Source organism: Pseudonaja textilis, chromosome 11, assembly GCF_049901715.1.
Source record: "Pseudonaja textilis isolate UNSWEBS1 chromosome 11, rPseTex1.2, whole genome shotgun sequence".
Taxonomy (NCBI): domain Eukaryota; kingdom Metazoa; phylum Chordata; class Lepidosauria; order Squamata; family Elapidae; genus Pseudonaja; species Pseudonaja textilis.
This window is the reverse complement of record NC_142000.1, coordinates 11,914,580-11,924,822: the sequence shown is the minus strand read 5'-3', so window position 1 is coordinate 11,924,822 and position 10,243 is coordinate 11,914,580. Positions and strand designations below refer to the sequence as shown.

The 10,243-nt window shown below is 39.2% G+C and overlaps 1 protein-coding gene across 1 annotated transcript; it reads right to left on the bottom strand.

Moving 5' to 3' along the window:
• Window positions 1-3,591: 3,591 nt before the first annotated feature.
• Window positions 3,592-10,026, bottom strand: CKLF (chemokine like factor). The gene is made up of 4 exons (XM_026714170.2): window positions 9,856-10,026; window positions 6,652-6,810; window positions 5,124-5,219; window positions 3,592-4,267 (listed from the first exon to the last, which is right to left on the bottom strand). The coding sequence occupies exons 1-4, from the start codon at window positions 9,922-9,924 to the stop codon at window positions 4,187-4,189; spliced, it is 405 nt and encodes a 134-aa protein (XP_026569955.1). The 5' UTR covers window positions 9,925-10,026; the 3' UTR covers window positions 3,592-4,186.
• Between the last annotated feature and the right edge of the window lie 217 nt (window positions 10,027-10,243).

The window sequence follows — 10,243 nt, the reverse complement described above, 5'->3', positions numbered from 1 at the left end:
TAGCTGGCAAGTTTCCCAGGTAAGGTGTGAAGGGGGGGGGAGGGCCATGTGGGTGACACAGCCTTGTGTTCCTGTGCAGCCTGGATTAATTGCTTTGGGGTGTGTGCTCTGGGGGTGACATTTCTCTGCAGACCACCAAAATATTCTCACAGACCACCAGTGGGCCATGGTCCATCAGTTGGCGACCGCTGATCTAGAACAGGCGTCCTCAAACTTGACAGCTTCAAGACTTAAACTTGCCAGGTTTGAAGACCCTTGATCCAGAACAACAGAGTTGGAAGGCGGGGGTCTTCTACTCCAATCTCCTGCTCAAGCAGGAGCCCCCATACCATTTCGGACAAGTGGCTGTCCACTCTCTTCTTAAACACCTCCAGGTTGGAGCATCCACAACTTGTTGTTCTGGATCAAGGGCCTTCAAACTTGGCAAGTTTAAGACTTGTGGACTTCAACTCCCAGAATTCCTGAGCAAGCATGACTGGAGGAGGAATTCTGGGAGTTGAAATCCACAAGTCTTAAAGCAGTCAAAAGTTTGTTCCATTGATTGTTCTGTCAGGAAGTTTCTCCTTAGTTCTAGATGGCTAATCTCCTTGATTAGTTTCCGTCCACTGTCCTTGGTAGGGCTGTTGCGTTTAAAGCAGATTTGGCTCCCCCTTGATGGTTAATAGGGAGGCCGTCCCACCTTTGAACACATGGACAAGTCCAAGAAAAGTGTGTAGGGTTTGTAGAACATGACCTTGAGAGGCGAGGATGGTTGATTGAATAAGGGGAACCAAGCAGGGATGACATTATAAGGAATGAAAAATCTTTAGTCTTTTTTGCAAGTTATGCAAAATAATCATGATTTAGAACATGTATGCAGACATAGTGTTGGCTTTATGTATATCTTAATTATGGGGGATAATTAATTTAGGCAAAAATCAATAGACTGAAGTGTCAAGAGAAAGACTTCAGAAGACTACTGAGGATCAGTCATGTCAAAAAACTGGACTACAATGCTTTTAATTAATTTTCGCCTGGTTAAGCAAGGGAGGTAAGTGAGATAATTTCACTATCAATCCTACCCACATTTAACTAGGAATTTGGCGAGTTGTTATCCTATTGTATGTGGAAGGCATAAGCCAACTTTCCGGAGAATCTTTGGGAGAAGTAATTTCAGTAGGAATTTTTTTTTAATAACCTGTATAGCTATAAAATGATCCATGACTTTATAAACATTATACTCCTTTGCTTGTTTGATGTATAACATAGAAATATATTTAACTCTACTTTAGAGGTTTTTATTGTTTTTGGCAAATGGAGCTGTAAGCTTGAAGGAATGTAGTTTGTCTTCACTGATGCCTGTTTAGACAAGCAAAAAAAATGCCAAAAGCAAAAAGAATCCAGTTATAAGTCCTGGTTTTTGCTTCTACCGTATGAAACTTTCAGAAAGTTGATTAAGATTCAGAAATTGACATTTTGCCATAAAATGTTCAGTCTTTCTTTTTCTGAAATATTACCACCATGGGCAATTTCTATTTTTTTTAACTATTCACCTGATATTTTGCAAGCCTTAAGTTTGCCTGTATTGAAAAAAAGATCTGCTTTCACATATTGTTCCACTTTTCCATGTACTGTATTTCCAAACATTTATGCTACCACACCTTAAATCATTTTAAGTATTAGTTAAAAACAAGTACAAGGACATAGTTTGGTGTTTTCATTTTAACAAATTCATAAAAGGCTTTAACTATTTTTTTTCCTTTTTTAAAAAAATTATCAAAAAATCAGAGTTGGGAAATATTGGCATGTAAGGAAGAGAGAAGACTGGTTCTTTGGAAGAATTTACACAGATGAAGACTTGGTAGTTTGCATGAAACCCTTTAAGCCAACAATTCCTCATCTCTGGTTTATCTTAAGTCAGTATCAGAAACTATAGGATTATTTGGTTTATCCTGGTGCACAAAATGCCAGGAATTTCAGCAAACCTTCAGAACTTCTCATTGTTGGTGTGGAATGAAAAGGAAAAGCAAGTCTTAAGGCTTGTTTGGCACACCTAACTGTTGAGCTTCGTGCCTGAATGTGACATTCCCCCTCCTGCAAAAAACCTTATTGCAATATTATTGCTAAGAATGGGGTACCTGCTTTTTATAGCATAAGCTACCCAAAAGTTGAGTTAGAATTAGGAACCAAAACAATAAATATTGGGTGGTTGTTTTGCCCTAAAGAAATTATTCAATGAACTTCATTAATTTTATTAGAGGTGGAAAAATGTAATGTTATTCCATGAGAATCAGTTTGGTTTAATGGTTAAGGTGCCAGAGGTTAGAAAGCAGGAAGACCGTGAGTTCTAGTCCCACCTTAGCCACGAAAGCCAACTAAGTGACCTTGGGCCAGTTCCTCTCAGTCCAACTCACCTCACAGGGTGGTTTTTTTAATATAAATTTTATTGAATAAACATTAAAAACAATTGAACACAGTGTGACTTTCTTGGCCATCATTTGGGCCATGCAAGCTATAGTATAGAGATACACATAACAGTTAATTTCCTTTTTCCCTTATGTTATTAGTATAATGCTAGATGCATATTATTTCTATTTACATTTATCTACATATTTACAACCGTTTTTTATACTCGTGCATTTGTATCATCTTATATTTGTCCATTATATTCTATTCTCTTTGGTTTCCTGTAAAGCGTCAACTTTTTCTTTCTTTTTCCTTGACTCTAGCCATTGATACGTTTTACTCCAGACTTCACAATACTCCGTCTCATCTTGTCTTTGATTTCTAAAGTTCATCTGTCCATCTTTGCACAGACTAGTATTTTCTTTATTATTTCACTTTCTGTAGGGGTATCTTCATTCTTCCAGTTTTGGGCATACACCAATCTCGCAGCTGTTATTATATGTATCATTAAATATATTGTTCCATTACTGTATTTCTCATTAATAATTCCCAGTAGGAAAGTTTTTGGTCTGAACTCTATTTTCTGGTTAACCATCTCTTAATATCCAAGCCTTTATTTTTCACCAGTATTTTTTTTTTGCTTTTATGCATTTCTACCACATATGATAATAGGTCCCTATCTCTATGTTACATTTCCAATGATGTGGTGATACCTCACAGGGTTGTTGTTGGGAAAATACAAGGCAAAAAGATACGTTGGATAGGCACTCTGGCTTGAGTTGTTTGTAAAACCAATAAAGGATGGGGATACAAATAAATAAAAATGTTGGTTACTGCTACATTTCTACTCTGCACTGTCAGACAATAGTCTAAAAGGTTTTTCTGTCCGACTTCCTCTTTTTGAGTGCTCTGCTAAGATTTGCCAAGCTGTGTGTCTCTGCATTTGTGCAACATGCTAACGAATGGCCAGAGGCTCAATGTTTAACTGGAAGGACGTGTGTGTGTGTGTGTGTGTGTGTGTGTGTGTGTCACTGAGCCACCCTCATATTAGCCCAGCATATTGGGTGAACTCAGTATTCTGCTATTGCAAATAGCATAATCAATGGTGGTGGCTTCTTAAGATGGAATTTTGTTAAAAGATTTAATGCTTTTTAAAAAGTTTCTGAGCAGGGAAAATACACACAATAAATACCAGGAGCTCTAATATTATCACAAGTAAACCATTTTAATTAAAAACATTAAAATTTAATACAAACAAATTCAAGAAAATGTACCCTATAATCATTTCTAATGTTATATGGTTAAAAAAACAGCTATTTTATAAAACAGAAAGTATTTTTATCAACGGTTGTTTATGCTGTTAAATAAAGTAGTACGCCGTAGTCAAATTCTAGATGCAGTTAAACTAAAAGCATAACATCGCCTTTCAAGAAAAGGATTTTAAATTACATGTAATTTGATAGGGTTAAAACATGTGCTTCATTTTGCCTTTTGAAATCAATAGGATTTAATAAAGCTTGACGGACTCAACTGGAATCTAAAGCTTTTAGGAAGTACAGAGAAAGTGTGACAAAGAGCCTACAGCAAAGCAGGCTTTTAAAATGGATTATAACAGCTTTCCCAATCTGATGACCTGCTGGTATTTTGTCCCAGTTGCACACAATAAAGTGCTTTATGCATTTGTTGTGGATGATGGGAACTCTAGTCCAACATATCTGTATAAAGTTATATTAGGAATGGCTGTTTTATATAATTTATTTGGTTCAGGGGCCATTCTATTTTTGGATACCATCTCTTCCTACTATGACCTATTAAAAGTAACTTTTTTCAGGATTAAAGTAGCATCTATTATACAAAGAACGCAAAGTATCAAACAGAATACCTGTAAAAAAGGGAAAAAAAGGGTTCAGATTCCACACAAAAATGAAAAACACAGAATCATTATTAACATCTAAAGGCTACTATATAGATCAGAATTTGGTTTTGTGACTGTTCTAAATAGATGGTAAGAAATCTGGAAAAATGTCTGTACCTCATATTCTAGAAATTTGCTTCCTTTTACTGTGTTCTCAGCAAAGGGAAAGCAAGCACTGTAAAGCGGTATATAAGTCAAAGTGCTATTGCTATTTTGTTTTAAATCAGGAGAAAAACTTCCAAAGATTAGATAGCTTAGCAAGCAGAGAAAGTTATATTTAATAGGTTTCCTTGCTGCTTACTGAGTTCCATAAGTCTAAGTATTGGATAAATAAAATTGTAGACCTAGTTGAGAAATTAGGATCTTATTTACAGGTGTAGGCCTTGATTTGCTACCATCATAGAGCCCAAATTTTCTGTTGCTAAGCAAGGCAGTTGTTAGGTTTTCTCCTATGTTACGACCTTTCTTGCCACAATTGTTAAGTGAACCAGTGCAGTTGTTAAGTTAGTGAAACAGTTGCTATGTGAATCTGGCTTCCCCATGGACTCTGCTTGTCAGAAAGTCGCAAAAGGTGATCGCATGACCCCTGGACGCTGCACTGATGTAAGTCGAGGACTACCTATATTAGGACATTTAGGAAATGAACTTCCAGCTCAATATTGTCCTTATTTGCATTTTTTGGGATTCAGCACCTACATTAAGGGCAAAAACTGTTCTTCAGATACCCTCCCCTAGATATCTGTGGGTACCTGCCCATAGATACTTTCCAGGATGCGCCCAGCTAGTTTTCACACTGTACTGCTAGTACAGATGTCTTACTTACCCCTCCAATTAATGTTTCCTTAATGGTCTTTATGATTGTTGCGCACAAGCCGACAATGAGGAGAAATAGTGCTGCCACCAAGGAATTGAAAGCATCCTGAAAAACAAAGCAAAGAATGCTGTCTCTACATCCAAGGCATTTTTGCTGTCTGGCTCTTCTCTTGTCAATCAAGCGATTCCTAGCAAACCTCACAAGGTCTTGTCAGAAATAAAATGCAGATACAAGTGTCAACAATAGTACAATAATTAAACTAATTAGTGCCTATTTACAATACGGAGTTATACAGTTGGAGGAGTTAGCTGAAATGTGTATACTTAGATCCCAGGTTTGCATATCATCATCATCTTCTTTTAAAGACCCCATAATCCTTTGCGGGGTATAGTCTTGGGCAACTGAATGGAGCCGGATGCCCTTCCTGTTGCCAATGTGGAGTTATATTCAGCAGATATATTCTCATTGTGTCCAGAGAGAGAAATATCTCTACCTAGGATCGAACTCACAGCCCCCTGATATCTGATAAAAATGTTTATATTCCATCAATATTCTTTTGCTTTGTAAAACTAAAGCAACATCCAAGAAAAGAGTTCTTATAAAAGGCTATAAATGTGAAGCTTTACCCGATTGCTGGCTAAGCTTCAATATAACTGCTGAAAAGAATGATTTTTATAATGGGCAGAAGTTAAAGCTCCATGGAAAAATGATTTTGAGTCATCTTGAGATGATTAAAAAAGTGAAGGATGAGTAACCAAATGCTTAATGCAGTAACACCCAGTTACATTTTATAAATAATGCCTCAAACAGAAGATAAGCAGTGTTTTAAGTCTAAAATGCTTTTCACTGAACAAAATCTGTATCATTGTAGCTAATAAAAAATGATAGCCAATATATTTAGAAGTATATTTAAAGCATCTTAAATATAATATCACATGTGGTGACAGTAGATGTATTTTGAAGAATGACCAGGTTTTAGGCATTGCCCTAAAATAAATCATTCATGGAATTTAAGCTCCTGTTTTCCATATCGAGTCTGTCCGCATTTTTCAATACAGTACTGCTTTATTCTGTGTTTTTACTTTTACTTCCAACGTCTTTTACTTCTTACTAAGTAGGTACTTCTTACTTAGAAAAGAAAATACGCTGGTTTGTAAAGACAGAAGAACGATAATCTGAAATGGTCTGGTGGATTAATGCTTTTCATTCAGTGAAACTAGTCAGGTAAATATAATCCTAAGAATTATCAACATTAGGTACACAATTCATAAGCAGATCTAACACCAGTAATTTTACAATGTTAAATGAAGCATACTCATTAGAAGTATGTTATGAATGAATGAATGAATAAATAAAAGAATACATATATTCCTACATCCAGAGATGAAGCTATACAAAACAGTGTATAGTCTTTCTATAATTAGCTTGTTTTTCCAGGAATATGACTGGATACATTAAGTACTAATCTGACATCTGTTTTTGCATTAGCTACAGAATGTGTACACAAAGAAGTTGTTTGTGAAAAAATTATACTTACAGCCAAAGGCCAAAACATGAATTTTAGCTGTGCATCCAACTTCAGTAGATAGAGTAAATAGAATAAGAAGGTAATGACAAGTTCCATGATCACAAGGGCTAGGAAGGCTTCATGAGATCTTTTGACAGCAAAAGTGATGGTTGCCATAAAAGCTAGAAGCTGCAAGGAAGAAATAAGTAATTTACAAGACACCCTGCAAAGACTGCTAAATTTTCTATTTGACATATTAAAATAATAAAACACAAAGCTAAGGAATTTCACAAAAAGAAATGCTATATGTTTCTTTGGAATTCTAGCTAAAACAGACCAAGGATGTGACAAGGACAGAATGTCTTGCACACAAGTTTCCATATGAAACACACTTAAATGGTAGCAGCAACTTCAACCCAAGAGTTTGGCGCTTCACACTTTGATTTCGTTGATCAAAACAAGCAGCCGAAACAAGGCACAACTTCCTGAAACAGAAGTTAAGTTTGCTGAGAGGTATTATAGTGGCTCGGTTTGCATTCCATTCTTTATTTGGTTATTGAATTAATTCACTTGTTTGCCTGATCAGTGAATCATAAAGGATAAGCTGGATTTGCACAACATATACTAATATACACAGATACACACAAACAAGTCAAGGTTAGAATTTAAAATGTGAAAAATGCAACGGTTAAATCTTTAAGGGGTGTGGGGAGAGAGACAGAGACATTTAAGAACTGAAAAAGAATGAAGTTACAGCATGAAAAAGGAAAAAACTGGGCTTTGAGAATGTAAGATGCGCACCTGGAAAGAATCATCATTTCACATCACAGTAGGAACTTCAGAAAATATTTGGAAACAACTTATTCTTTATCTGATGTGTTACCCATAGTCTTTTTTTCTTCTTCCTGGGGCTAAGGAAGATGGCTGTTGTAGTCCAATGAACCTAGATGATTTCTGGTTGGGGAGGGTAGATTTAAAATGCCCCTGGACTGGCCCTGGACAACCACTGTATGGATCAAGGGAGATGACAAGTATTCTTATTCAGTTACAAACCCTAACAACATGGCTTGTTGGACCCCGGTTAGTTTCTTTCTGGGGTAGAGCTAGTGTGTGAACCCAGAGATTAGGAATGAATATGAATGGTTCATTGCCCTGAAAGTCAGACACTGAATTTTAACAAATGCCTTACAATGAATAAATGGAGCAATATGTTTCTGTAAAGTCTAGATGTATGAATATGTTAAGTGAATGAGCTCATTCTATATTTCATTTATTTAGTCAATTTATACGGCCATTCATGTCACTAAATGTGACTCTAGGTAGCGTACAACCTAACATATTAATATTGTATGAAATCTTTTTACTTTTCCCTTCAGTTTTACATCATTATTAGGTTAACGGCTGTTCTGTTTATTACTTTTTATATTTTATTTCGTAACAAGATACACAAAAGCCAAAAACAAAGGGAAACAAAGGCAAATGCTTTATCAAAAACCAGTAAGATTACGCATTTCCTGAGCCCATTGTTTAACACTGGGAATAGCTGCATTTTGTTTGTATTATTTCATTATTTGACTCTAAAAGTTATTTGGGGGGGATTTAATTTATAGGTTATACAGAAGGAGGAGAAGGTGGAAGAAAAAGAAGAGAAGGAGGAAAAGGAGAAGGAGGAACAGAGAAAACGGAGAAAGGAGGAGAAAAAAGATCAGGAAGAGGGGAAAGGAGAAAGGAGAGAAGGAGCCAGGAGAAGAAAGAAAGGAGACAGAGGAGATGAAGGGGAAAAGGAGAAAGAAGTAAGATGGCAACGGAAACAGGAGGAGAAAGAAGAAAGGAAATGAAGAGGAAAAGAAAAAATGAGATGAAGAAAGGAAGAGATAAGAGGAAGAAAAGAAAAAGGAAGAGAAGGAAGAGATGAAAGAAAGGAAAGAAAGATGAGAAAAAGGGAAGAGGAGCTGAGAGGGAGAAAGAAGGGAAAGGAGGAGGCAGGAGAGAAGACAGGAAAGAAAGAAGGATGGTGGGGAAAAAGGGAAGAGCTGAGAGGGAGAAAGAAGGGAAAGGAGGAGGCAGGAGAGAAGACAGGAAAGAAAGAAGGATGGTGGGGAAAAAGGGAAGAGCTGAGAGGGAGAAAGAAGGAAAAGGAGGAGAAAGAAGGGAAAGGAGGAGGCAGGAGAGAAGAAAGGAAAGAGAAGGATGGAGGGGGGAAAGGGAAGAGGAACTGAGGGAAAATGAGAAAGGAGGAGAAAGAAGGATGGAGGAGAAAAAGGGAAGAGGAGCTGAGGAGGAGAAAGAAGGGAAAGGAGGAGGCAGGAGAGAGAAGACAGGAAAGAAAGAAGGACGGTGGGGAAAAAGGGAAGAAGCTGAGAGGGAGAAAGGAGGAGGGAAAAGGAGGAGACGAGAGAAGAAAGGAAAGAGAAGGATGGAGGGGGAAAAGGGAAGAGGAACTGAGGGAAAATGAGAAAGGAGGAGAAAGAAGGATGGAGGAGAAAAAGGGAAGAGGAGCTGAGGAGGAGAAAGAAGGGAAAGGAGGAGGCAGGAGAGAAGAAAGGAAAGAAAGAAGGACGGTGGGGAAAAAGGGAAGAGCTGAGAGGGAGAAAGGAGGAGGAAAAGGAGGAGACGAGAGAAGAAAGGAAAGAGAAGGATGGAGGGGGGAAAAGGGAAGAGGGACTGAGGGAAAATGAGAAAGGAGGAGAAAGAAGGATGGAGGAGAAAAAGGGAAGAGGAGCTGAGGAGGAGAAAGAAGGGAAAGGAGGAGGCAGGAGAGAAGAAAGGAAAGAAAGAAGGATGGTGGGGAAAAAGGGAAGAGCTGAGGAGGAGAAAGAAGGAGGAAAAGGAGGAGACGAGAGAAGAAAGGAAAGAGAAGGATGGAGGGGGAAAAGGGAAGAGGGACTGAGGGAAAATGAGAAAAGGGGAGAGAGAAAGGAGAGGAAAGGAGGAGAAAGAAGGATGGAGGAGAAAAGGGGGAAAGGAGCTGAGAGGGAGAAAGAAGGGAAAGGGAGGGAAAGGAGGAGAGAAGAAAGGAAAGGAGAAAAAAGAAGGAGGGAGGAGGGAAAGGAGCCGAGAGGGAGAAAAAGAAGGAAGAAAGGAAAGGAGGAGGAAGAAACAATAGCGGACAAACCTCAGCGCGCCCACTCAACCCACCCTCCCCGCTGGGGAAATCCGTCCCCGAGAGGCCGCGGGGCCTGGCGAGAGAGGCGCTCTGCACACGCTCAGAGGCCCCGCCTGGCCTCGACGTACCATGCGGGCCGCCTTGAGGATGCCGCCCGCAGAGCGCGGGAACTGCCGGTCCACCTCCACCTTCTGCATGGCGCCTCTGCGAGGCTGCGGGCGGTGCCGGAAGGGGCGCCGGTCGGCGGCGGAGGAGGAGGAGGAGGAGGAGGGCGAGGGCACCGCGTTCTTCTTCCACGCCTCCTCGGGGCGGTTTGGACGTCCTACCCGGCCGGGCTGTTGCTGGGCTGGGGGATAAAAATAAACTTTGAGGCGGGGGTGGGTGGGGGGAGTTGAGCAGCCCCCTCCTTTCTTTCCTCCCTCTCTTTCCAGGCTGGCCTACCTCACAAAGCAGTTGTGAGGAAAAATATGGGTGTGTGTGTGTGTAGGTAGAAAATGGGGAGAAAAATGACCCCCA

Coding starts and splice junctions, on each gene's coding strand:
- CKLF (XM_026714170.2), bottom strand. CDS start 9,924: ATGCAGAAGGTGGAGGTGGACCGGCAGTTCCCGCGCTCTGCGGGCGGC. Junction 6,811..9,855: donor TCCTCAAGGCGGCCCGCATG/GTACGTCGAGGC, acceptor TCTTCCTTGCAG/CTTCTAGCTTTTATGGCAAC. Junction 4,268..5,123: donor AGGAAACATTAATTGGAGGG/GTAAGTAAGACA, acceptor CCTTTTTTACAG/GTATTCTGTTTGATACTTTG.